Here is a 27,958-nt window from a genome sequence, read left to right as displayed (position 1 = left end):
TTACAGACACCGACAGGGAGAGGTTGAAAATGTCAGTGAAGACACTTGCCAGTTGGTCAGCGCATGCTCGGAGTACACGTCCTGTTAATCTGCCTGGCCCTGCGGCCTTGTGAATGTTGACCTGTTTAAATGTCTTACTCACGTCAGCTACGTAGAGCGTGATCACACAGTCACCCGGGAACAGCTGATGCTCTCATGCATGTTTCAGTGTTACTTGCCCCGAAGCGATCATAGAAGTAATTTAGCCCGTCTGGTAAGCTCGTGTAACTGGGCAGCTCGTGGCTGTGCTTACCTTTTTGTAGTCTTTAGTTGTCAGCAAGCCCTGCCACATCCGACGAGAGTCGGAGCCGGTGTAGTACGATTCGATCTTAGCCCTGTATTGACGCTTTGCCTGTTTGATGGTTTGTCAGAGGTCCTAGCGGGATTTCATATATGCTCCCGGGTTAGAGTCCCGCTCCTTGAAAGCGTCAGCTCTACCCTTCAGCTCAGTGAGGGTGTTGCCTGTAATCCATGGCTTCTGGTTGGGGTATGCACGTACGGTCACTGTGCGGACGATGTTATTGATGAAGCCCGTGACTGATGTGGTGTACACCTTAATGCCATTGGAGGAATCCCGGAACATATTCCAGTCTGTGCTAGCAAAACAGTCCTGTAGCTTAGCATCTGCTTCATCTGACCATTTTTTTATAGACCGAGTCACTGGTGCTTCCTGCTTTAGTTTTTGCTTGTAAGCAGGAATCATTAGGATAGAATTATGGTCAGATTTACCAGATGGAGGGTGAGGGAGAGATTTGAGTGCATTTCTGTTTGTTGTATAAAGGTGGTGTAAAGTTATTTAATAAAAAAATGTACTCTGGTTGCACATTTAATATTCTGGTAGAATTAGGGAAAATGGATTTAAGTTTCCCTGCAGTGAAGTCCCCGGCCACTAGGAGTGTCGCCTCTTTATGAGCGTTTTCCTGTTTGCTTATGGCCACATACAGTTCATTGAGTGCGGTCTTGGTGCCAGCATTGGTTTGTGGTGGTAAATAGACCACTACGAAGAACATAGTTGAAAACTCTCTTGGTAAAAAGCGTGGTCTATAGCTTATCATTAGGTACTCTACCTCAGTGTAGCAAAACCTCGAGACTTCCTTAGATATAGTGCACCAGCTGTTGTTTACAAATATACATAGTGTCACCCCTTGACTAACCAGAGGCAACTGATCTATTCTGCCGAAAAAGCGTAAAATCCGCCAGCTCTGTTATTCATGTCGTCGTTCAGCCCTGACTTGGTGAAACACAAGATATTTCCCTTTTTAATGTCCCGTTGGTAGGGTATACGTTCTTGTAGTTAGTCTTTTTATCATCCAATAATTGAAGAGGACCGATGGTAAAGTCAAATGACCCACTCGCCACCGAATCCTTACAAGGCACACGACCTTCGTTCTCAATATCGCCGTCTCTTTCTCCTGCAAATGACGGGAATTAGGGCCTTGTCGATTGTCTGGAGAGCGCCTTGTCAAGTGTCTGGAGTAATTCCCTCTCGTCCGACTCGTTTAAGAAAAAATTGTCTTTCAATACGAGGTGAGTAATCGCTGTCCTGATTTATAGAAGCTCTTATCGGTCATAAGAGACGGTGGCAGAAACATTATGTACAAAATAAGTTAGAAATAATGCCAAAAAATACACACAATAGCACAAATGGTTAGGAGACCGTAAAACGACAGCCATTTTATCCGGTGCCATCTGATCAATTATGACTGGACTTGATAGTAGGGGGCAGCCAGGTTACTATGACGTGGTCACTGCCAAAGCAGCAGCTGCTCTTCCTGGGGTCCAGCAAAATGAAGGCAGTTTATACAATTTCAAAACATTATCATAACATTCACAGATTTCACAACACACTGTGTGCCCTCAGGCCCCTACTCCACCACTACCACATATCTACATTACCAAATCCGTGTGTGTGTGTGTGTTGCTTCACAGTCCCCGCTGTGCTAGTGATTAGCCAGCTAATCTTTATATTTCAAGTTCAGCCAACTTGGATCTAAACTAAAAGTATGTGGACACCCCTTCAAATTAGTGGATTTGTCTATTTTAGCAACACCCGTTGCTGACAGGTGTATAAAATCAAGCACACAGTCATCCAATCTCCATAGACAAACATTGGCAGTACTGAAGAGCTCAGTGACTTTCAATGTGGCACCATCAGTTTGGAGGGTGTTGTTTGACAAACAAGTCCGTTTGTCAAATTTCTGCCCTGCCCGAGCTTCCCCACTCAACTGTAAGTGCTGTTATTAAGTGGAAACGTCTTGGAGCTGCAACAGCTCAGCCACGAAGTGGTAATCCACACAAGTGTACAGAACGGGACCACCGAGTGCTGAATCAAAGCGCGTGAAAAATCATCTGTATCCTGGTCTGGGGCTGTTTTTTGTGGTTCAGGCTAGGCCCCTTAGTTCCAGTGAAGGGAAATTTTAACGCTACAGCATACAATGACATTGTAGACGATTCTGTGCTTTCAAATTTGTGGCAACAGTTTGGGGAAAGCCCTTTCCTGTTTAAGCATGACAATGCCCCCGTGCACAAAGCGAGGTCCATACAGAAATGGTTTGTTGAGATAGGTGTGGGAGAACTTGATTGGCCTGCACAGAGCCCTGACCTCAACCACATTTAACACCCTTGGGATGAATTGAAATACAAAAACTGCGAGCCATGCCTAATAGCCCAACATCAGTGCCTGATCTCACTAATGCTCTTGTTGCTGAATGGAAGCAAGTCCCCCCCAGCAATGTTCCAACAACTAGTGGAAAGCCTTCCCAGAAGAGTGGAGGCTGTTAAAGCAGCAAATTGGGGACCAACTCTATATTGGTGCCCATTCTTTTGACCATTTAGTGTATTTGCTAGCTAACAAGGTTGAACAGTTGAATTGTTATGAACACACCCGTAGCAAGTTGAAACCGTTTGTCAGAGAGGAAGTTGTGATCTCTTAACTTTGTTTGGTGGGGGTGGGGGGCTTAGAAGAAGAGGCTAAGCAAAGTTCTCGCTAAAATTGGTCCAAAATAAGGCCAATGCATTTCTTTGGGCTTATTTTGGACCGAAGCTTGTCGCCTGCCTTCCGCCTTTGGGACAATGACTCCCATTGTTAGGACGGAGACGTACATCTTGTCATTATGCACAGATCTCTGGTGTAAATGGGAAGGTGCACAGAGGAGCGGAGACGACGAGACTAAAAACACAACATGAGAACAAGCGGACAAGGCATTTGGAATATCGTGCAAAAACATACATTCAAATTAATCGCCCAGCCCTGCTTATAGTCTTACTTTTTTTGTAGCACACATACACACACACACACTCCCCTCTACACACCCACACCCGCACCCTCTCTTGACAGAACCTTTTTGTGCTAATCAGAGCTCCAGCTCTCTACTCTCCCTGTGTGACTAATCCCCATAATCAGCCCTCCGTTCCTGATGAGTGCCCATGATTATGTGAAAGTAGTCCGTTTCTCAATGTAAGGGGATATGCAGCGCGTTAGAAGAACATCCCCGGAGAGCCTCTCTACTCCTCGTAATAACTGGTGGCAGCACTTTTTACCTCTCCCCGACAGTCATTTACCCAGGTAGACCTGTCATTCACTGCATTCAACCACCAGAAAGGCTACATTATCACAGCAATTAGCCTACCCTCTAAGTCTCGGGCTCTCCATATTGAAGTCCTGTCATAATCATTTAGCATTGGGATAGTGCATCATTTAAATGGAACTAGATGGTAGCATATGTTTTCTGTAGGCCATTAAGTCTATAGGTACTTAGGAAGTTGATCATTTTGCTGGTAATAAGTAGGATTTCATAAGTGCACTATGCTTGGTTGCTGTACTATTTTACCAATTCGTATGGATCGACTCATCAGAAATGGCTTGAATTTCTGTGTGTGCGTGCGTGTGCATGTGGTATACTCGCTGTGTATGCGTGTGTTTACGCATGTGTCTTTGTGTGTGTGTGTGTGTGTGTGTACACTCACTGTCTTTCCCTTCTCATGTGATGGTCTTGTCAAGCAATGTAATTAAACCCAGGGAGCATAGCCGTCCTCATGAACGGACTGTCACTCCTTATTACACATATGCACGCACGCACGCACGCACAACCCCTAACCCATACGGACATCCACTCTTCAAAAAGGAAACACCCCCACACTATCAAACGTGGCCAAATTAGAAATCTAATTTCATGGGAAATGTAATATAAAAAAACAACTCATGATTCAATCCATCTCAACTAATTTGCCTTTTTAATTGCTGAGTGTACAAGTCATCAAGGGCCCCGGCTCTGTTCACACTGTGGTACCTTATTTCCTATTGAGTGCACTACTTTTGATCAGGACCCATACAAATCAAATCAAATTTGTCACATACACATGGTTAGCAGATGTTAATGCGAGTGTTGCGAAATGCTTGTGCTTCTAGTTCCGACCATGCAGTAATATCTAACAAGTAATCTAACAATTTCACAACTACCTTATACACACACGTGTAAAGGAATGAATATGAATATGTACATAAAAATATATGAATGAGTGATGGCCGAACTGCATAGGCAAGATGCAGTAGATGGTATAGAGTACAGTATATACATATGAGATGAGTAATGTAGGGTATGTAAACATTAAATAAAGTGGCATTGTTTAAAGTGGCTAGTGATACATTTATTACATCACGTGTTCCGTTATTAAAGTGGCAAGAGTTGAATCAGTATGTTGGCAGCAGCCACTCAATGTTAGTGGTGGCTGTTTAACAGTCTGATGGCCTTGAGATAGAAGCTGTTTTTCAGTCTCTTGGTCCCAGCTTTGATGCACCTGTACTGACCTTGCCTTCTGGATGATAGCAGGGTGAACAGGCAGTGGCTCGTGTGGTGGTTGTCCTTGATGATGATCTTGGCCTTCCTGTGACATCGGGTGGTGTAGGTGTCCTGGAGGGCAGGTAGTTTGCCCCCGGTGATGCATTGTGCAGATCTCACTACCCTCTGGAGAGCCTTACAGTTATGGGCGGAGCAGCTGCCGTACCAGGTGGTGATACAGCCCGACAGGATGCCCTCGTTTGTGCATCTGTAAAACTTTGAGTGTTTTTGGTGACAAGCCAAATTTCTTCAGCCTCCACGCTGTCTGTGTGGGTGGACCATTTCAGTTTGTCCGTGATGTGTATGCCGAGGAACTTAAAACCTTCCACCCTCTCCACTACTGTCCCGTCAATGGAAATAGGGGGCTGCTCCCTCTGTTTCCTGAAGTCCACGATCATCTCCTTTGTTTTGTTGACATTGAGTGTGAGGTTATTTTCCTGACACCACACTACTCCGAGGGCCCTCACCTCCTCCCTGTAGGCCGTCTTGTTGTTGTTGGTAATCAAGTCTACCACTGTAGTGTTGTCTGCAAACTTGGTGATTGAGTTGGAGGCGTGCATGGCCACGCAGTCGTGGGTGAACAGGGAGCACAGGAGAGGGCTCAGAACGCACCCTTGTGGGGCCCCAGTGTTGAGGATCAGCAGGTTGGAGATGTTGTTACCTACCCTCACCACCTGGGGGTGGCCCGTCAGGAACTCCAGTACCCAGTTGCACAGGGCGGGGTCGAGACCCAGAGTCTCAAGCTTAATGACGAGTTTGGAGGGTACTATGGTGTTGAATGCTGAGCTATAATTGATGAACAGCATTCTTCTTGTCCAGATGGGTTAGGGCAGTGTGCAGTGTGCAGTGTGATGGCGATTGCGTCGTCAGTGGACCTACCATAAGGATCTGGTCATTAGTAGTGCACTTTATAGGGAATAGGGTGCCATTTGGGACATGGACTTTGTAAATGGTCCGTGGATGTCTCGACCGATGTCATTCATGCATATATCAATGGTAAAGCATTGGTGCCGGTCAAACGTGATCATATGTATGGGCTCATCTATGACTGCGTCCCAAATGGCACCATATTGCTTATTTAGTGCACACATTTCGACCATGGCCTATAGGCCTCTGGTTATTAGTAGTGCACTATGTCGGGAATGTGGAGCAATTTGAGATGCAGACTATGAGTAGATGTGAATGTTGGGTTATGTTTGGAATGGATCTGATAAAGGGAATGGGGAGGTTGAATGGATCTCATTTGGAATTGTGATAACTCAGGAAATGGAGAAGGATATAGGTCTATGTATTATTCCAAGGATAATCATTCGGATGCATCGCTCTCAGTCCTATGGAAAGCTTATTGAAAAACCCATTTGTTGACATACGTTTATAATATTCAAAATTCAGATTTGTACATTTCTTTCAACAAAAGCTAAAGCTTTTCAGATTCCATGAAAAGTATAGATTTGTGAGTCACAGAAAAAGTTCACTGAATGAAGACGTATTTCAGGAAATAGGCACCATGCAAGACGTGTTGATTAGCCAGTGACGTTGGCTACATTGGGCTTTGTGAGAGTCGTTCAATCCATTCAGTTTGCACAGATGGCAGTATTTGACTGGCATCTGATGAGGAATATTCTTCTACACATGTAAAAAAAAAAATAAGTAGTGCTGAATAGGGTTGCACATTTTGGCGGAATATTCAGAGGTGAGAACATATGCAAATTAATATTAATACCATTTAAATGTGGATGTGTTATTGGATGTATTTACCATATCATATGGAGACAGAAACATGAACCTTTTACCTTATCATAAGTAGATATAATTGCAAATGATTTAAATCATTCCAATAAAAAAAACTATTTAGTTACTAATTGAACTTTAATTAAATGAGTTGACTCTTCACATGGGATGATTTCACTGAACAGCAAAAGAAAGGAAATATTGAATGATCCCCAATGATCCATCGCATCTCCCCAAAACCTTTTCAATATACATCTGTAAAATGTTTGTCTTCCTCTCAGGCTTCCACGTCTTCTCCCTGGACCTCCTCAATGTCCACCTTTTGACCATCAGACTCTGAGGCCTCATCTTCACCGTCACTTTCCAACCTTGTTGATGATGGCTTGTTGTCAGGCTCAAAAAGCCTCACATTTGCCCGCATGGCCACCAATTTTTCAACCCTTGTATTGGTCAGCCTGTTGCGTGCTTTGGTATGTGTTCTCAAACAAGGACCAGTTGCGCTCTGAGGCGGCTGATGTTGGTGGGATTTGGAGGATAATGGAGGCAACAGGGGAAAGAGCCTCAGATCCACAAAGTCCCTTCTACCAGGTGGCTGATGAGATATGTTGGCACGACTGCCATATTGCATCTCCATCCCAAAGCCCTTGCTTGGAAGTGTACTTCACCAGACGGCAGACCGTGGCTCTCTTGTAGAGTGTATCCATTGTTTTCAGTGCCATGCTGTCCTTGAGGAGCAGATTCAATGTATGAGCTGCACAGCCAATGGGTGTGATGTGAGGGTAGGACTCCTTCACTTTAGACCAAGCAGCCTTCATGTTCGCAGCATTGTCTGTCACCAGTGCCAAATACCTTCTGTGGTCCAAGGTCATTGATCCCCAACCAGTAAACACAAGGCAGTGCCTTCAGCTCATCTGCAATGTAGAGACCGGTGTGTCTGTTGCCCCTTCTGTTTGTGCTCTTGTAGAATACTGGTTGAGGGGTGGAGATTATGTTGTTAATTTTTCCTTGCCCATGAACATTCGACCACCCATCAGAGATGATTGCAATACGTTCTGCTTTCTCTGTAATTTGCTTGACCACTTGAAATCTGCATCCAGCAAATGAGTAGAAAAAGCATGTCTGTTTGGAGGGCTGTTTGCTGGGCGAAGAACATTCAGCAATCTCTTCCAATACACATTGCCTGTGCGCATCAGAGGTGAACCAGTTGCATGCACAATTTGTGCAAGACATTCATCAGCATTTCTCTGACTATGTTCCTCCATGGAGTCAAAAAAAAACCTTCTGATTCAGGAGGACCATGAGCTGTTGCTATTGATAAGGTGTCTGATTCATAATTTTCACCTCAAATAGAAGTAGAGGGACTTTTGTCAGAGGTTACTTTTTGTGAGCGCTGAGGGAACTTTATGCACTTGGCCAGATGATTCTGCATCTTTGTTGCATTCTTCACATATGATTTGGCACAGTATTTGCAAATGTACACAGCTTTTCCTTCATTAGCTGCAGTGAAATGTCTCCACACATCAGATAGTGCTCGTGGCATTTTCCTGTAAAGATGAGAAAAAATAGTTAAAAAAATAAAAAATAAATACAATTCCATGTTCAGATAAATAGTTAAGCAGTTAGATTAAACAACTCCAAGCAGTTCGCTACACTCGCATTAACATCTGCTAACCATGTGTGTGACCAATAAAATTGGATTTGATTTGGTTATCAAATGAAACATGTATGGAAACAAGTGAATTAATACTCCTCAGTTAGCAGACTCTAGCAAGCTAAAAACCCACATGGTAGCAAAAACTAACTAGCAGAAATTGTTAGAAATTGTTAAACACACTTTGCTGTAGGCTACTATTTACTAGTTAACAAAAAATTATGTTTGTCATATAAAATATATTCACCCACCCTGTATTGTAATCAAAACTTACCACGAAGAATGTAGTCCTTGGCTTAGACAGTGTAGTAGTGTGGGCTCAATAGCATCTCATTAGTGTACAAGATTTTGAGAATCAGCTGTACATGTGATGGAAGAGTGCATTGTCCATGTGATGGAAGAAAAGGTTCACTGTTGTAAGCTAACTTTGTTTTTGATGAATTTAAGGAAAATTACCCAAATTCCAGGGTTCAACTTCCCATTAAAATGTTTGGAAATTTACCCGAGTATTTCCGACCCTTTGAAACCCTAGTGATGAATATGAGCTCAACTTAAACCAGTATCACAATCCAGACATGTCTGTAACCATATATTGTAATTCAATTTTCATTTATAAAAAATGGATTGTGATTTAATAGTGTTTATCAGAATTTCTAGGCTTATGAGAAGTCTAGGCCTTTAAAAAGATCTGATATTTTTTCCCCATATTGTTTGAGCCCACCACGTGACGTCTTTCCTCTCACAGATAACAAAAGCATTAATTTAGCCTACGGTCAGGTTCTGCCCCTACTGTGGAAACCTTTCGACAGCAGTTTGGACAAAATGTTTATTTTGAAGTGGCCGTCAGGTTTCGTATGGTCGTGAAACTCCTGGAAAAGTCATGGAATTTTAAAATGGTGTCCTTGAAAAGGATCAAATCCTAATCGTTTTGGAAAAGTCATGGACATGTATTTCTGTTAATGTCATTTATTTAGTCTCGGTTAAAAAAAATATTTTATCAATCAAATAAAAATCCACACCAGCCGGGATCGGAATGAAGCTTTACCGCGTGACCGGATCACATGACCTGCATATGTGCGGCTGATTCTCAAGGAGAGAGAGACAGTCGGACATTGCTGCATCAGGTAGGCATAGCCTATAAAATAGGATAGAGTGCAGACTTACTAGGGTACCCTGTAGTTAACTGTTTAGCCATTATTAACATGTAGGCTATTTAATGTTTTCTTCATGTCATGTCCCAAAAATCGTATCCCTTGGACACTTGTGAATAAGGCCATACAAAGTCAATTTACTATTTTGAACAATTCGTATGATTTCATTTAAACATTTATTTTTGACCAAACAAACTGTTCACTTAGTTGGTATTCGGTTCAATTGCATTGAAACAAATCATGTGAATCGAAATAAAAATTTGTCAATCGTGAACATTTAAATTTTAGGGATTTTTTTTTGATGTAGCCTTTCTTTTGGATTATGTGGCTTCAAAAAATGTTGTAGATTGATTAGGGCATCCAACGTATGCGACATTGCAGGCTGACTAACATCTATTGAGTTGCAAAGTAAACACTTAAGGTAGCTAAGATACATTTGACTAAACTAGAAAATGTACATTTCATGACAAAAATAATGTGGGCATGCTTCAGCTGAATAAAAAGATTTGTAGCCTTCCATATTATTTGATTTTTGATATATTGAATGAGTGAATTATTTCAAAAGCCATTAAATGTATTTGGTTGGAATGTTGCAGGGTTTTACATCAAGGGTGGTCCACCATCCTTCCAGGAGAGCTAATGCATGTGCAGACTTTTATCCCTGTCCCCCTCTAACAAACCACATTTTAGAAATGAGCTGCTCAACCAGACCTTGATCAACTGGTTTCATCAGACCAGAGAATCTTGTTTCTCTGGTCCTTTTAGGTGCCTTTTTAGCAAACTCCAAGCAGGCTGTCATGTGCCTTTTACTAAGGAGTGGCTTCCGTCTGGCCATTCTGCCATAAATGCCTGATTGGTGGAGTTCTGAAGAGGTGGTTTTCCTTCTGGAAGGTTATCCATCTCCACAGAGGACCTCTTGAGCTCTGTCAGAGTGACCATCGGTTTCTTGTTCACCTCCCTGACCAAGGCCTTTCTTCCCTGATTGCTCAGTTTGGCTGGGCGGCCAGCTCTAGGAAGAGTCTTAGTGGTTTCTAACTTCTTCCATTTAAGAATGATGGAGGCCACTGTGTTCTTGGCAACCTTCAATGCTGCAGACAATTTTTGGTACCCTTCCCCACATCTGTACCTCGACACAATCCTGTCTCGGAGCTCTATGGACAATTCCTTCAACCTCTGACATGCACTGTCAACTGTGGGACCTTAAATAGAGAGGTGTGTGCCTTTCCAAATCATGTTCAATCAATTGAATTTACCACAGTTGGACTCCAATCCAGGATGATCAATGCACCTGATCTCAATTTCGAGTCTCATAGCAAAGGGTCTGAATACTTTTGTAAATAAGGTATTTATGTTATTTATTTTTAATGAATGTGCAAATTTAGCTTTTGCTTCGTCATTATGCAGTATTTTGTGCATAATGAGAATAAACATGTATTTAATCCATTTTAGAGTAAGGCTGTAACGGAACAACATTTGGAAAAAGTTAAGGGGTCTGAATACTTTCCGAATACATTGTAATGTACCCTGCTGCGTGTTCCCGCCCCATCCAGCCTCCCGGCTAATCGCTCCAATTAACTTGAAGTCAAACATCTCTGTGAGACCGGTGAGAGTGTGAAGGGGTGTGCGTGCTCTGTGCAGCATGTGGACCCGGGTTGTGGGGTTAACAGAACGAGGGAGCAAAACGCACGGGGGGGGGGGATGCTTTAGCGTGTTCCAGCCGCAATTAAACGTCAAACTGCACCTGCATCCTCTCTGACAGGTCATTGACACCGTCATCATTATTTTTTTAATCATCCGTCACAATCAATTTACACCAGGCGCCACCCGCCCGTACAAATGAATTGATTGTCTTAATGAATGGACATCTCTTGATTAGACAGTAATGCATCTGAATGGCCCGCTTGAGTTGTTATTGTGACTTTCCATAAGCCTGACATGGAAGTGACAGGTAATACCATAGACCTCACAAAATGTAGGAAATTCATGGATTTACATGAAACCCTTGCCAAGGCTTGCCACTTCTCTTTAACAGCTGAAAAAATAACTATATCTCACAATTTCTAACAGGGATTTTTCTATATGCTCTTCTGTCTTTAAACACCCCCCCCCCCCCCCAACATGATATTTTATCTTTTTTTTTAACATGTTCTATTTACATTCTTTGAAGTCTAAACATGATCAACCACCATCCACGGTACAACATGACGCTCTATTTCATATAGTGCACTACCTTTGCACAGAAAGTAATTAGCAAATAGGGTTTCAGATTTAACCACAGTCTTAGCCATTCATAATTCCGTTCGACATTCATACTTCCGTCTTGGAGATTCTAGAAGTCTCTCTAAAAGATTTGAAATCCCTAGCCATAGCTGCGAGGGTTAGCTCACCATGGCAACAGTAAGTATGGTGAAGCCAGTAGGCTGAATGTACTGCACGTGACTTTATTATGATATGAATGGACAGAGTGCTTTCTGAGCCTTGGGTCAACACTGTAAGGAATGAGGATATTAGCAGGGTTGTCGGCCAGAGGCTACAGGGAGTATAGTGACTCAACTGTAAGCCTTGATCACATCTGCTATTTGTGACACTTATGAGCGGTGGCAGAAACAGACGGGCCAAAGGGCAGTTTAGGCAAATGCCAGATAAGCTGGTCCATCTTTAGCCCAGTGGGCCAGTCTAAAAAAATGTGGGCTAAAAATGGGGTCTTGAGGAAAATAATGAATCGGTATGGGAAATGCATGTTAGAAATGCCCAGGCCGATTTCTATTCCCTGTCCTTGAGTCGTGGCATGGAACAATACCTGTGGCATGGAAAAATATTCTGTGGAGCATCAGTCTGATTAAAAAAATGTTTTACTCAACTATATTTGTGTCCCAGGTGTTTCCAACACCCACCAGTATTATTCTGCTGTGAGCTTGAGAGAGCAGACACCCACTCACTACTACAGAGGTTGAGATCACCAAGACACTGTAATTGTTCTTATTGCTTACTTGCAAGGTGAAGTTGGAACAAACATTATATGAAGCGGAGCCTGCTTCTCTTTTACTTTCTCCTCCTTTCTCCCCATCTTTCCCTTTTCTGCTCTCTCTCCTCACTCCTATTTCTCTCTCCTCCTTTCTCCCCATCTTTCCATTTTCTGCTCTCTCTCCTCCCTCCTATTTCTCTCCTCCTTTCTCCCCATATTCCCTTTTCTGCTCTCTCTCTCCTCCCTCCTATTTCTTTCTCCCCATCTTTCCCTTTTCTGCTCTCTCTCCTCACTCCTATTTCTCTCTCCTCATTTCTCCCCATCTTTCCCTTTTCTGCTCTCTCTCTCCTCACTCCTATTTCTCTCTCCTCATTTCTCCCCATCTTTCCCTTTTCTGCTCTCTCTCCTCCCTCCTATTTCTCTCTCCTCATTTCTCCCCATCTTTCCCTTTCTGCTCTCTCTTCTCTCTCCTCCCTATTTCTCTCTCCTCCTTTCTCCCCATCTTTCCCCTTTCTGCTCTCTCTCCTCCCTCCTATTTCTCTCTCCTCCTTTCTCCCCATCTTCCCCCTTTCTGCTCTCTCTCTCCTCCCTCCTATTTCTTTCTCCTCCTTTCTCCCTATCTTTACCTTTTCTGCTCTCTCTCTCTCTCTCTCCTCACTCCTATTTCTCTCTCCTCCTTTCTCCCCATCTTTCCCTTTTCTGCTCTCTCTCTCCTCACTCCTATTTCTCTCTCCTCTTTTCTCCCCATCTTTCCCTTTTCTGCTCTCTCTCTCTCCTCCTTTCTCCCCATCTTTCCCTTTTCTGCTCTCTCTCTCTCCTCCCTCCTATTTCTCCCCATCTTTCCCTTTTCTGCTCTCTCTCTCTCCTCCCTCCTATTTCTCCCCATCTTTCCCTTTTCTGCTCTCTCTCTCTCCTCCCTCCTATTTCTCCCCATCTTTCCCTTTTCTGCTCTCTCTCTCCTCCTTTCTCCCCATCTTTCCCTTTTCTGCTCTCTCTCTCCTCCCTCCTATTTCTCTCTCCTCCTTTCTCCCCATCTTTCCCTTTTTCTGCTCTCTCTCCTCCCTCCTATTTCTCTCTCCTCCTTTCTCCCCATCTTTCCCTTTTCTGCTCTCTCTCTCTCCTCCCTCCTATTTCTCCCCATCTTTCCCTTTTCTGCTCTCTCTCCTCCCTCCTATTTCTCTTTCCTCATTTCTCCCCATCTTTCCCTTTTCTGCTCTCTCTCTCCTCCCTCCTATTTCTCTCTCCTCCTTTCTCCCCATCTTTCCCTTTTCTGCTCTCTCTCTCCTCCCCATCTTTCCCTTTTCTGCTCTCTCTGTCCTCCCTCCTATTTCTCTCTCCTCCTTTCTCCCCATCTTTCCCTTTTCTGCTCTCTCTCTCCTCCCTCCTATTTCTCTCTCCTCCTTTCTCCCCATCTTTCCCTTTTCTGCTCTCTCTCTCCTCCCTCCTATTTCTCTCTCCTCCTTTCTCCCCATCTTTCCCTTTTCTGCTCTCTCTCTCCTCCCTCCTATTTCTCTCTCCTCCTTTCTCCCCATCTTTCCCTTTTCTGCTCTCTCTCTCCTCCCTCCTATTTCTCTCTCCTCCTTTCTCCCCATCTTTCCCTTTTCTGCTCTCTCTCTCCTCCCTCCTATTTCTCTCTCCTCCTTTCTCCCCATCTTTCCCTTTCTGCTCTCTCTCTCCTCCCTCCTATTTCTCTCTCCTCCTTTCTCCCCATCTTTCCCTTTTCTGCTCTCTCTCTCCTCCCTCCTATTTCTCTCTCCTCCTTTCTCCCCATCTTTCCCTTTTCTGCTCTCTCTCTCCTCCCTCCTATTTCTCTCTCCTCCTTTCTCCCCATCTTTCCCTTTTCTGCTCTCTCTCTCCTCCCTCCTATTTCTCTCTCCTCCTTTCTCCCCATCTTTCCCTTTTCTGCTCTCTCTCTCCTCCCTCCTATTTCTCTCTCCTCCTTTCTCCCCATCTTTCCCTTTTCTGCTCTCTCTCTCCTCCCTCCTATTTCTCTCTCCTCCTTTCTCCCCATCTTTCCCTTTTCTGCTCTCTCTCTCCTCCCTCCTATTTCTCTCTCCTCCTTTCTCCCCATCTTTCCCTTTTCTGCTCTCTCTCTCCTCCCTCCTATTTCTCTCTCCTCCTTTCTCCCCATCTTTCCCTTTTCTGCTCTCTCTCTCCTCCCTCCTATTTCTCTCTCCTCCTTTCTCCCCATCTTTCCCTTTTCTGCTCTCTCTCTCCTCCCTCCTATTTCTCTCTCCTCCTTTCTCCCCATCTTTCCCTTTTCTGCTCTCTCTCTCCTCCCTCCTATTTCTCTCTCCTCCTTTCTCCCCATCTTTCCCTTTTCTGCTCTCTCTCTCCTCCCTCCTATTTCTCTCTCCTCCTTTCTCCCCATCTTTCCCTTTTCTGCTCTCTCTCTCCTCCCTCCTATTTCTCTCTCCTCCTTTCTCCCCATCTTTCCCTTTTCTGCTCTCTCTCTCTCCTCCCTCCTATTTCTCTCTCCTCCTTTCTCCCCATCTTTCCCTTTTCTGCTCTCTCTCTCTCCTCCCTCCTATTTCTCTCTCCTCCTTTCTCCCCATCTTTCCCTTTTCTGCTCTCTCTCTCCTCCCTCCTATTTCTCTCTCCTCCTTTCTCCCCATCTTTCCCTTTTCTGCTCTCTCTCTCTCCTCCCTCCTATTTCTCTCTCCTCCTTTCTCCCCATCTTTCCCTTTTCTGCTCTCTCTCTCTCCTCCCTCCTATTTCTCTCTCCTCCTTTCTCCCCATCTTTCCCTTTTCTGCTCTCTCTCTCTCCTCCCTCCTATTTCTCTCTCCTCCATCTTTCCCTTTTCTGCTCTCTCTCTCTCCTCCCTCCTATTTCTCCCCATCTTCCCTTTCTGCTCTCTCTCTCTCCTCCCTCCTATTTCTCCCCATCTTTCCCTTTCTGCTCTCTCTCTCTCCTCCCTCCTATTTCTCCCCATCTTTTCCCTTTTCTGCTCTCTCTCTCTCCTCCCTCCTATTTCTCCCCATCTTTCCCTTTTCTGCTCTCTCTCTCTCCTCCCTCCTATTTCTCCCCATCTTTCCCTTTCTGCTCTCTCTCTCTCCTCCCTCCTATTTCTCCCCATCTTTCCCTTTTCTGCTCTCTCTCTCTCCTCCCTCCTATTTCTCCCCATCTTTCCCTTTTCTGCTCTCTCTCTCTCCTCCCTCCTATTTCTCCCCATCTTTCCCTTTTCTGCTCTCTCTCTCTCCTCCCTCCTATTTCTCCCCATCTTTCCCTTTTCTGCTCTCTCTCTCTCCTCCCTCCTATTTCTCCCCATCTTTCCCTTTTCTGCTCTCTCTCTCTCCTCCCTCCTATTTCTCCCCATCTTTCCCTTTTCTGCTCTCTCTCTCTCCTCCCTCCTATTTCTCCCCATCTTTCCCTTTTCTGCTCTCTCTCTCTCCTCCCTCCTATTTCTCCCCATCTTTCCCTTTTCTGCTCTCTCTCTCTCCTCCCTCCTATTTCTCCCCATCTTTCCCTTTTCTGCTCTCTCTCTCTCCTCCCTCCTATTTCTCCCCATCTTTCCCTTTTCTGCTCTCTCTCTCTCCTCCCTCCTATTTCTCCCCATCTTTCCCTTTTCTGCTCTCTCTCTCTCCTCCCTCCTATTTCTCCCCATCTTTCCCTTTTCTGCTCTCTCTCTCTCCTCCCTCCTATTTCTCCCCATCTTTCCCTTTTCTGCTCTCTCTCTCCTCCTCCTATTCTCCCCTTCCTTTTCTGCATCTCTCTCTCCTCCCTCCTATTTCTCCCCATCTTTCCCTTTTCTGCTCTCTCTCTCTCCTCCCTCCTATTTCTCCCCATCTTTCCCTTTTCTGCTCTCTCTCTCTCCTCCCTCCTATTTCTCCCCATCTTTCCCTTTTCTGCTCTCTCTCTCTCCTCCCTCCTATTTCTCCCCATCTTTCCCTTTTCTGCTCTCTCTCTCTCCTCCCTCCTATTTCTCCCCATCTTTCCCTTTTCTGCTCTCTCTCTCTCCTCCCTCCTATTTCTCCCCATCTTTCCCTTTTCTGCTCTCTCTCTCTCCTATTTCTCCCCATCTTTCCCTTTTCTGCTCTCTCTCTCTCTCCTATTTCTCCCCATCTTTCCCTTTTCTGCTCTCTCTCTCTCCTATTTCTCCCCATCTTTCCCTTTTCTGCTCTCTCTCTCTCCTCCTTTCTCCCCATCTTTCCCTTTTCTGCTCTCTCTCTCTCCTCCCTCCTATTTCTCTCTCCTCCCTTCTCTCCTCCCTCCTATTTCTCTCTCCTCCTTTCTCCCCATCTTTCCCTTTTCTGCTCTCTCTCTCCCTCTTTCTCTCTCCTCCTTTCTCCATTTTTCCCTTTTCTGTTCTCTCCTCCATCCTATTTCTCTCTCCTCCTTTCTCAATCTTTCCCTTTCCTGCGCTCTCTCTCTCTCTCTCCTCCATCCTATTTCTCTCTCCTCCTTTCTCAATCTTTCCCTTTTCTGCGCTCTCTCTCTCTCCTCCCTCCTATTTCTCTCTCCTCCTTTCTCCATCTTTCCCTTTTCTGCGCTCTCTCTCCTCCCTCCTATTTCTCTCTTCCTCTCGCCGTCTTTAAAAAAATTATATCTTTCCCCCTCCGCTTTCCCTCGTCGCCTTCTCTTTCCTTTTCTGTCTCTCTTATCCTCTCCTCCTCCCTCTGTTCCTCTCATCCAGTCGGCGCACATCAGTAACGTAGTTGGCTAGTCCAAGGCTTTGTTAAATGAGGAGAATAGGAGGAGGTGTCTGTTATTAAGTGCCTATTAAGAGGTGGTTTAGTGTCTATTAAAAAAACTAAGCGTGTGCCAGTGGTAATTAATTAAGGAAAGGAAATGTCCTTAATTAAAGAAGAACAATTTAGGAGATGATTAACAGAAGTGGACTTGATTGACAGCAAACGATGAAGTGATGGGGGAAATATAAAAACAGAGGTGGCGTTATGAAGAGAGAACAAGTGAGTGTGTGACTGGAAGAGCGGACAGCAGATCTCCACAGGTGTCATGGTTGCTCCAGCCTGCCAGCTTCCAAGTTAATCACTTCTTCCATTTCTCTCCCTGACCCTCGGGGGGTGAATGTGGTAAAGGAGGGAGGAAGGGTGGTTGCGGGGAGCAGCTGGCCTTGTGTTCGCCACAGGATAAAAAGAACCCGGTTTTATTAGCTTCTCACAAGGACTTTTGGGAGGATGTGGATGGTGGAAACGAGTAGGGGAGACAAGTCAGTGTGACTGTTAGTGATGTGTTTGCACTGTTGGGGTGATACAGTCATTAATATTTTTTTTGGTCTGTGACTTTGTGTTGTCACAAATATATGAAGCCTCAGGCCCCTCCCTTTCCTCCCTCCCATCATAAATTGACAAAGACACACACAGCTAGCAAACAGTACCTCAGCTGATTGTGTGTGTGTTTGCGTGTGGGTGTTTTTGTGAATTAAAATCATCAGTCAGAAATAGAATGTGTGGGTGGAGTGGGCACACACCAGAGAGAGCACTCCGTCATCACAGTGGTTGATGGAAGAGATCAGGCATGGGAGAGGGAGACAGCTTTTACACCTGGAGAGAATGAGACATCCAGCTTTCTGGACAGAGTAACCCTTCAAATCAACCTTTATATGTCGATGTTAAAGCAGGTGCAGCGAAATGCTTGTGCTCGCCAAAAAAGCAAGAAAAAAAGAAGGAACAAAGAAATATCAGCGTGCGATGTCTGAGTCCGGAATATACATTTTAAAAAATTATATTTTTATTTTATTTTACCTTTTATTTTACCAGGTAGGCAAGTTGAGAACAAGTTCTCATTTACAATTGCGACCTGGCCAAGATAAAGCAAAGCAGTTCAACAAATACAACGACATGGAGTAAAACAAACAGTCAATAATACAGTAGAAAAATAAGTCTATATACGATGTGAGCAAATGAGGTGAGATAAGGGAGGTAAAGGCAAAAAAAAGGCCATGGTGGCGAAGTAAATGCAATATAGCAAGTAAAACACTGGAATAGTAGATTTGCAGTGGAAGAAAGTGCAAAGTAGAAATAAAAATAATGGGGTGCAAAGGAGCAAAATAAATAAATAAATACAGTAGGGAAAGAGGTAGTTGTTTGGGCTAAATTATAGGTGGGCTATGTACAGGTGCAGTAATCTGTGTGCTGCTCTGACAGCTGGTGCTTAAAGCTAGTGAGGGAGATAAGTGTTTCCAGTTTCAGAGATTTTTGTAGTTTGTTCCAGTCATTGGCAGCAGACAACTGGAAGGAGAGGCGTCCAAAGAAATAATTGGTTTTGGGGGTGACAAGAGAGAGATACCTGCTGGAGCGGGTGCTACAGGTGGGTGCTGCTATGGTGACCAGCGAGCTGATATAAGGGGGGATTTACCTAGCAGGGTCTTGTAGATGACCTGGAGCCAGTGGGATTGGCGACGAGTATGAAGCGAGGGCCAGCCAACGAGAGCGTACAGGTCGCAGTGGTGGGTAGTATATCTGGCTGGCACTGTGGATGGCACTGTGATAGACTGCATCCAATTTATTGAGTAGGGTATTGGAGGCTATTTTGTAAATGACATCGCCGAAGTCGAGGATCGGTAAGATGGTCAGTTTTACGAGGGAATGTTTGGCAGCATGAGTGAAGGATGCTTTGTTGCGAAATAGGAAGCCAATTCTAGATTTAAGTTTGGATTGGAGATGCTTAATGTGAGTCTGGAAGGAGAGTTTACAGTCTAACCAGACACCTAGGTACGTGTGTGTGTGTGTGTGTGTGTGTGTGTGTATGGACAATATATACTGTAAATATGGAAAAGCTTTGTACAGCAGTAGTTGTGTAAGATGAGCTACTGTATGTTGAATACAGTATGTACACTGGGTGTACAAAAACTTTAAGGACACCTTCCTAATATTATTGATTTTGTCCTCAGAACAGCCTCCATTCATCGGGGCATGGGCTCAACAACGTGTCGGAAGTGTTCCACAGGGATGCTGGCCCATGTTGACTCCAATACTTCCCACAGTTGTCACGTTGGCTGGATGTCCTTTGGGTGGTGGACTATTCTTGATACACACGGGAAACTGTTGAGCATTGCAGTTCTTGACACAAACTGGTGCGCCTGGCACCTACTACCATGCGCCGTTCAAAGGCACTTGGAAAATCCTTCTCTAACATGTCCTCTTCATCTACACTGATTTGAATTGGATTTAACAAGTGACATCAATAAGAGATCATAGCTGTTTTTCAGTGTCTCGGTCCCAGCTTTGATGCACCTGTACGGTCTCTGCCTTCTAGATGGTAGCAGAGTGAATAGGCCAGGGCATAACATTTTCTATTTGGTCCTCCAGCCACAGTGGTAGGTAGATTTAAAAATCTACCAGCTACTCAGATTTTGTACCAGCAAAATATTTTTTCCCACTAATATTACAACATCAAAACCAAAAAGGATGAACCTGCTTTATAATGTTTCAAATACAAATGTATAACTAGTAAGAAGTAATGTGGTATATTGTTTAATTACATTTTTTGTGGCCTACATCTTTTAACCTAAATCTCACAGATGAGACAAACATGGCACGTGGTTACCGTGGTAGCGGGACTCCAGACGTGTTTGTGCCTGTTGTGAGATTGAGGATGAATAGTAGAAGCATTGTCTTCTCTTCCTTAGCAGTTGAAACTCAAACATGGAAAAACAACTGAGCATGTGAATAAAACAATGTAGCTAGCCAAGAAACACAAGGACAAAGTCTCACTTCAGTAGACTTTCGTTTCAAGTAAATTAGACAGACTTTTATGCTTGTGAGCTCCGCTGCTAAAAATGAACCTTTCACTCAGCTCTTCACGTATGCACAACCCTCAGCCAGGCTGTGTTGCTGCACAAGGTGAAATAGCCTATATATGATTCTTAGTTCTTTGACTTAGTACGATTTCATTTACCAGCTATGAAATGAAAAGGCAGAAATACTTTGAAAACACCTTCTGCAGCAATTATTTTACTGTGATCATATTTGACACTTTTTGTATTCACAAATGCGATTGAAATGCTCCTGTTGAGCCCTGACCACCTGCCAACGTGTCTGGTGAATAGACATCTTACCCGCCAATGCCAAAATCTACCAGCGTTTGGCAGGTGGCGGGTGTTCATTTTAGGCCCTGGAACTGGACTTGGCTCGGGTGGCTGAGGTCGTTGATGATCTTCTTGGCCTTCCTGTGACACCGGGTGCCGTAGATGTCCTAGAGGGCAGGCAGTGTGCCCCCAGTGATGTTGGGCTGACCGCACCATCTCCTCTGGAGAGTCCTGTGGTAGCGGGCGGTGCAATTGCCGTACAAAGCGGTGATACAGCCCAACAGAATGCTTTCTGGTGCATTCTGTAGAGGTTTGTGAGGGTCTTAGGGGCCATGACCAATTTCTTCAGCCTCCCACCACGGTGTCGGTGTGGAGGGACCATGCCTGGGTATTTACGTCTCCGCCGAGGATCTTGTGGATGTTTTCTCCTGTAGTCCACGATCAGTTATTTTGTTGACGTTCAGGGAGAGGTTATTACACCTCCCTATAGGCTGTCTTGTCACTGTTGTTAATCAGACCTCCCCAAGGCCCATGTAGTAGGGGTGTGTGTGGTTATTCATGGTGTGCGAGAGTTGGGTTGGCTGATGCTCACAGCCATGTCTGTGCGGTAGGAGTGTATGTGTGTGTGTTTTGTACTATGCATTTGTGTGAGACTGGGGTATGCTAAAACCCAGATGTGTGTTTTCGAGGAGGGCTCCTGAGTAGCGCAGCCGTCTAAGGCACTGCATCGCGGCGCTAGTAGGCGTCGCGGCAGACACGGTTTCTATCCTGTGCTGTATCACAACCGGGCCGTGATCGGGAGTCCAATAGGGCAGCGCACAATAGGCCAAGCCTCATCCGGGTCAGGGGAGGGTTTGGCCGGGGAGCTTTTCAAGTAGGCCATCATTGTAAATAAGACTATTTACCATGTTAAATAAACAAAACGTCTGGATGTATGTTAGACACACAGGGAAGTAGACGTAGTATACTTAGTCCAGCTGGTAATCGGTTCAATTCCCTACTTGCTTTAACAGCATTGTGTGTTAGACTGACCACGTGTGTGTGCGCAGATGCATTAAGCGTTGCATCATTGGAGTACATTTGGGTATGCATGTACTTTTAGCATTGCACCACATGAAATGATAACCTGCCTACTGATGTCATGAGTCTTCTTCCATTCATCACATCCTCAGATACCAGAGTCGCCTGGCACTGGAATACAAAATGCCAATCAGGCAACGCTCAAATGCATTCTTTCTTCCTCCCTTCCTTGATGACTTGATTAGTGTAGGGTTAGGACTGGTTCTATCATATCCAGTAAGTAGCCTTTCACCAATCTAGCAATGTCAGATCAGTGATTGCTCCAAGGAAAGGAGCAGGGAGGGATGCAATTTTAAGGGCCCAGCACTTTTCCCTTCGTTCTATTTTTTCACTATTTTGACACGTGATTCCACAGGCATTTCAGTATCTAAAAAGCGTCTTCCATCAGGTTTGACATCTGATTCAACCTATGAATAAGGCTGTGTACCAAATGGCACCCTATTCCGTATGGGTCCTGGTCCAAAGTAGTGTACTACCTAGGAAATATGGTACGCTTTTGGCAAGCAGACTGTGTGCTGACAGAGGTATAAAGTGTTCTACTTCTGTCAGAAGTTTAGGGGAGACCCTATATTTAAGAGAAGGCCCTCCCACACTTTAAGCTGAACAGTTTCCTGGCAGTTTGTGCGTATGGGGGGGGGGGGGGGGGGGGGGGGGGGGGGGGGGGGATATAACTGTATTATCATCAGGATGCGGGGGGGGGGGGGGATAGGGAGAGAGAGGTCGACTCTTAAGATACATGACAGGCAGACGAAAGCACAGCGGCCCCATAGAGATGTGGCACACACCAACGGAGAGGATGAGGAGTAGAGAAGGAATGGTTGGAGAGAGATTAACTATGTATGTGGGGAGGGGCAGGTGTAGGGTATTGTGGTGCAGTGGTTGTGACTGTGTGGGGGTGTGTGTGTGATATGTTTGAAAGACGCTGAGCTGTAGTTGCTGTTGCTTCGAGCTAGGTGGCACTGTTCATCTGTTCCCCTGTAGGGTGTGTGCGCAAGCATGTGTTCCAGCAGCTCCTATATGTGAACCTCGAGACTGAAATGAACAATAGTGGAAACTCCTTCCAGCTAATGATTCACCAATCCAATTGTTTTAAACACATGATGGGAAGTGTGCCCGTCCACACTTTGGGTAACGGGTGGAGAATCGGGATGGTGAGACCGTGTCCCCATCCAACCATTGGGCCAAATAGGACCCCACTGATTCAGAGACTTTTATATAATTGAGTTGAGATGGCATGGTGTGGTTGACACCACGTGTCACCTGTCAGTAGGGTTGGGCGGTATACCGGGGTATTTGGAAATGCACACTGGATGGTGTTTACATATACCGTTGAAAGTATCTTCTTCAAGTTATTTGAACACATTTTGAATATTTGTAGCTACTTTTTCAGTAGAAACCTACAGTCAACTTGTCCAATGCGTTAGGAGATGAAAAAACAGACCGCGTTCTTCATTTTGCCCGTCACACAATTTTTCTTGATTGAAGCTTACCGTAGATCCCCAGAACAGCAGCCAGTCGAGTGTTGGTTGTGAAGAGCACAATGGGAGAACGCAGGAGCTGCTGTGTCCACTGCGTTCTGTATCTATCGCCGAGTCTCTCTCTGCTGTGCGTCGCACAGGAGGTGATGCACTTGTGTGCAATTCACGACTAAATGTCTGCTGTCGGATATCTTCTAACTGTCTAAGATGTGCTACGCTCTCCAGGCGGGTTTTCGTTAGTTAACTAAGTAAGTGGCTGAATTAATAAGGAGATGGGGTGTTAGCTTTCTGCTGTGTTTGAGAAGTCAGAGGTCTGGATGAGATATCTGTACAGCTGCCATCCCCCCCCCCCCCCCCCTGTGGTTCCCACTAGCGTTTTTCCCCTCTCCTCTCTGCTCTGTGTACACATCAAATCAAGTAGCAGCAGTGTAGCAGCAGTGTACAAAACAAATGGAGTGGGGTGGTCAATCTATATAGTCTGGGTGGCCATTTGATTAATTGTTCAGCAGTCTTATGGCTTGGTGGTAGAAGCTGTTAAGGAGCCTTTTGGTCCTAGATTTGGCGCTCTGATACCGATTACTGTGCGGTAGAGGAGAGAACAGTCTATGACTTGGGTGGCTGGAGTCTCTGACAATTTTCTGGGCTTTCCTCTGACACCGCCTATTAAATAGGTCCTGGATGGCAGGAAGCTTGGCCCCAGTGATATACTGGGTCCCAGTGATATACTCGTATGTACTACCCTCTGTAGCGCCTTACGGTCAGATGGCGAGCAGTTGCCATACCAGGCGGTGATTCAACCCGTCAGGATGCTCTCGATGGTGCAGCTGTAGAACCTTTTGAGGATCTTGGGACCCATGCCACATATTTTCAGTCTCTTGAGGGGGAATAGGCTTTGTGCCCTCTTCATGACTATCTTGGTGTGTTTGGACTATGATAGTCCATTGGTGATGTGGACACCAAGGAACTTGAAACTCTCGACCCGCTCCACTACAGCCTCGTCGATGTTAATGTTCTTCCATTAGACAAGCATGCATCACAACTTTGTAATCTTTCACTTTCGCTTGTAAATGTCCACGCTCTAGCTATAGCTATACTTGTATATCTTCATGAGCTGGATTTGCCCGTCATTGCATTTAGTGCACTCGTTAGCATTTTAGTTAAAAGCTTCCATAAAAATTTGCACTGACTGCCTGTACGTTTGACTCATTAGCTGAGCCGAGCGTTAGATAAACAGTAAACTGACACACAGTCACAGACACACACACAGACACAGAAGACGCCAGCGTTTTCCTAACATAGTATAAAGAGGTTGGGACTATGTTGAAGTCCACTACCTACTGTTCCTACTAAAACATGGCTATTGGCTAGATAACCTGTATAGCCCTCTACTACCAATTTACATGCTCCTCTAGGCTATCCTCTGCACTAGTGCCCAGAGGCAAGACTAATTGAGGAGAGCTGTGTGTGTGACACTGACAACGTTTGTATCAAGGAGTACAGATGGCTCTCGCTCTCTACAGGTGCTTGTTTTTCAGCTCTTCGTGACACTGTGGGGTTTCTCTGACTCTCACCTCATCACATCCACATTGGTCAACTCTCTCATCCTCTCTGAGGGACAAGGCCATCTGATTTAGAAAGCGGTAGAGAAGGAAAAGAGCAGAACTGAAGGGACTGAGGCATCCATCAATCACATAGTGGATATGCTTTTCTCTGATGGCCCTTCCCTCCCTCCAGCTGATGCTCTGATGTGGCCAATTTCCTCTGGTTTGGGGCGTGGAGGTGTCAGGGTATTGAATCATTGCAGAAAGGGAGAGTGAGAAGCGTGACATTCACACGGTGATGTATGATTGATTTCTACCCACCGTGTTATTCCTTATTGTTTTCTCCCCCCAGTTATGGGTGCATAAGATTTTGAAAAATTCCCCCTCTTTCTCTGTGATTCTCTTCCTCTTTCTCACTCATTTCCTCTCACTCACTCCCTCTCGCTCCCTCACACACACACACACACACCTCCCTCCGATTCATCTCTGGCTCTCTCTTTCTTCATGCATTAATGTCCCAGTGTTCTTCCTCTTGGTCTTGTTTTCTTCCCCCTGTTCTGATTGTCATTCTCTCTTTCATTAAGTGGTCATTTCCTGTGCTAGCACTGTTTAATGAGAGGGCCACTCCACAGTGCTAATTTGTCAAATGACAAATTCACGGCAGCGTATCGGAGGAGCGCTACCCTTTAGTCTCTGTCTGTCTCTCGATCTCTCTCATTTTCTCTCTGTCTCTCTGTCTCTCTCTCGGTCTCTCTCTCTGTCTCTCTCTCTTCACCCTCTGTTCTCCATCCCGGTCTCCATCCAGCTCGTGGAGGCAACTATGTCATTGTGTTTGACAGGTTCTGATTCTCCTGTCAGATTTAATTTGACTATTTATTCCGATGCGTACACACCTCAAATGTTAAGTGTGTGTGTGTATGAGAACACAGTTTACCAGTAGTGACTAACACACGGGAACACAGACAAACAGACACACACTGTGCATATGTATGTTTCTGATTTTGTATGTCTAACTGGGTTTACTGAACTGGCCTCATGGAATGCATTTTGATGCCACGATAAGACAAATTAGTCCTAACTTCAATGTAGTATTATTATTTTGGAATGCACAGATCACATTCGTATGCTGCTCTTGTTGGTATGCACTCACGCACAGGCTTGGGTTGACAGAGAGCGATAGAGACGTTTTGATCCCTATAAATCACATTATGTGGGAGGGGAGTAACGGTAGAGTTTGGCTGGCATTCTCACACACACACACATTTTCATTTTCTCTCTCTCTCTCTCTCTCTCTCTCTCTCTCGCTCCGCTCGCTCCGCTCGCTCGCCATCCCTCACGCTGTTGATTGATGGTATTTGCGGAGCGCCACGCACTCCTCCTGGCCTCGAGAATGCACAGCCCTCTCCCTACTGTTTGGTAGATAAGTCTGTTTGTGCGTACGCGGAAGCGGGAGACGGTGTGTGTCTGTCAGGCTTATGCTAATGTTAACTGCATTTCCCACCTGTTTTTCTTCCCACAGAGTTGAATCGCAGCTGTATGTGCAAAGAGCATGAACATGAGCATTGACTGGTGTGACACCACTACATCTGTAAAAGGGTCTAACTAGACCAGGTTGCCCCCCCCCCCCCCCCCGCTCTCTCTTTCTCTCTCTCTCTCTCTCTGTTGACGGTCCGAACGCTTTCACACATTCTGACACCCACCCACTCAGGTTTGACTTGCCATCCATTTGGAAATGGGCCATTTGACTGTGTGTGTCCGGTTGGTGTACGGTATGACTCTATTACAGCATGATAATATTGTATTTAAATGAAGAAAATGCAAGTTTTATTGTCACACACAATGACTAGGTGCAGTGAAATGTGTTGTTTTACAGGGTCAGCCATAGTAAAAGCCCTGGAGCTCAGTTATTCGAACCGCTAAGCAACCATTACCGCCCTATTGTTTCTCCTCCTGTATGATTCCAGTCCCGTTGTGCGTCTGTGATTGTATTTCAGCTGGTGGCAGTGTTCGAAGCACAGGAGCTCCAGAGGGGGGCGACAGTGAGCCCAGCGGGCAGCGGCGGAGGCTCCACGGGCCACTCCAGCCCCAGCCTGTACTCCGATCCTGACCCCTACGAACGCCAGCCCCCCTACTTTCAGCCACCAAGAGGAGGAGAGATAGAGGTCAACGCCTACACCCTCAAGGCCAGTACGTACCATAGTACAGCACCACAAACAGATTTTAAGGTTCAGGGCTATATGGCATAAACAGTAAAATAACACCTATGATTTGGTGTTACATGTTGGTTTCGGACAGTGTTTGAATTGGGCCAGTGCACAACTCAAATGTTCAACTGCTTGAGTACCGGCACCTCTTATGGAATATTGTCTTTAAAAATACCTAAATAAAAGGACTAACTGCAGTCAAAATGTGTATTGGCACATAGAGTATTTCAGTCCACTTAAACTATTGGTATAGGATAGGAACACTGTTGGGTGGTAACATAGTAATTAATTCTGAAAGGATGTTTTTGTCCCCCTCCCCCCAGTTTTATCATTGGAATGCGATACAAAACAAGGCAACGATGTGCTTTAGGACCATGTGGATGCATCCGAGCGGTCTGGTAGTCTGTTTGGAGTGTTTTATCTGACTGGATAACAAAATGTATGTACAGGAATTACGTTCCCCCACTTCTAAAACCAAAGTTGCTCGCCTGGTTTACGTGTTCCTTGTATTAGTTCGTAGTGTTGCTCGGCCCTGGCCTATTGGTGGGGGAAACACCACGGCCGTGTCCGAAATGTGCCTTGCCTACTACTTACCAAAACTACATAATCTGCACTAATCAAACTACATACTATTTAGAGCGTACTGTTTAGTCAAAATGGATGCTGTAAGTAACAAATATCAACATTGTAGGCTCACACACACCGAGAATGTCATCTTTTGCTAAATTGTTTAGTAGATTCTCTTCCTCCATAGCCTGCAGTGGATTTGTACTAAATGAGTGTAACATTCTGGCATTTATAAGCATACTCAAATTCACATATTATACATTTCACATACCCATAGTTGCATCCTAAATAGTAGGCCGCTGGGGTATCTGGACACTGCCCACATCTCATGTTTTGTCATATGTTGTTTCACTGGCTGTGTGACAAATATGAGCATCCGACAGCGAAGTATGGCTGTTGAGCCAGAGGCTCTCCCTGTATATCCCAGCTTGGGTCCCTCCTAGACAGCTGAGCCCTTTTTGGAGGCTCTCCAGGGTTAAACAAACACTACGTTTCCCAGGGCTCCCTGGGTCGGTTTCACTTTAGCTGACTGCCAAGGCCAGGCTGAATGCAGGCACACGCGCACACACACACTCACTAGATGCGGCAGGGTAGCCTAGTGGTTAGAGCATTGGGCTAGTAACCGAAAGGTTGCAAGTTCCACTCCCTGAGCTGACAAGGTACAAATCTGTCCTTCTGCCCCTGAACAAGGCAGTTAACCCACTGTTCCTAGGCCGTCATTG

General features: G+C 45.1%; 1 protein-coding gene across 2 annotated transcripts in view; it reads left to right on the top strand.

Annotated features, from left to right (window-relative positions):
- The window catches only part of pard3ba (par-3 family cell polarity regulator beta a), a 178,789-nt gene that overhangs the window by 26,201 nt on the left and 124,630 nt on the right, over positions 1 to 27,958 (top strand). For both annotated transcript variants that reach the window (XM_020482699.2, XM_031824564.1), the window contains one exon: positions 26,460 to 26,652. In XM_020482699.2, coding sequence (XP_020338288.1) covers positions 26,460 to 26,652 — 193 coding nt within the window. The remainder of the gene's footprint in view (positions 1 to 26,459; positions 26,653 to 27,958) is intronic.

Source organism: Oncorhynchus kisutch, linkage group LG5, assembly GCF_002021735.2.
Source record: "Oncorhynchus kisutch isolate 150728-3 linkage group LG5, Okis_V2, whole genome shotgun sequence".
In the NCBI taxonomy this organism is placed as follows: domain Eukaryota; kingdom Metazoa; phylum Chordata; class Actinopteri; order Salmoniformes; family Salmonidae; genus Oncorhynchus; species Oncorhynchus kisutch.
Note: the sequence above shows the minus strand (reverse complement) of the source record. Positions and strands in the feature narration are given on the sequence as shown.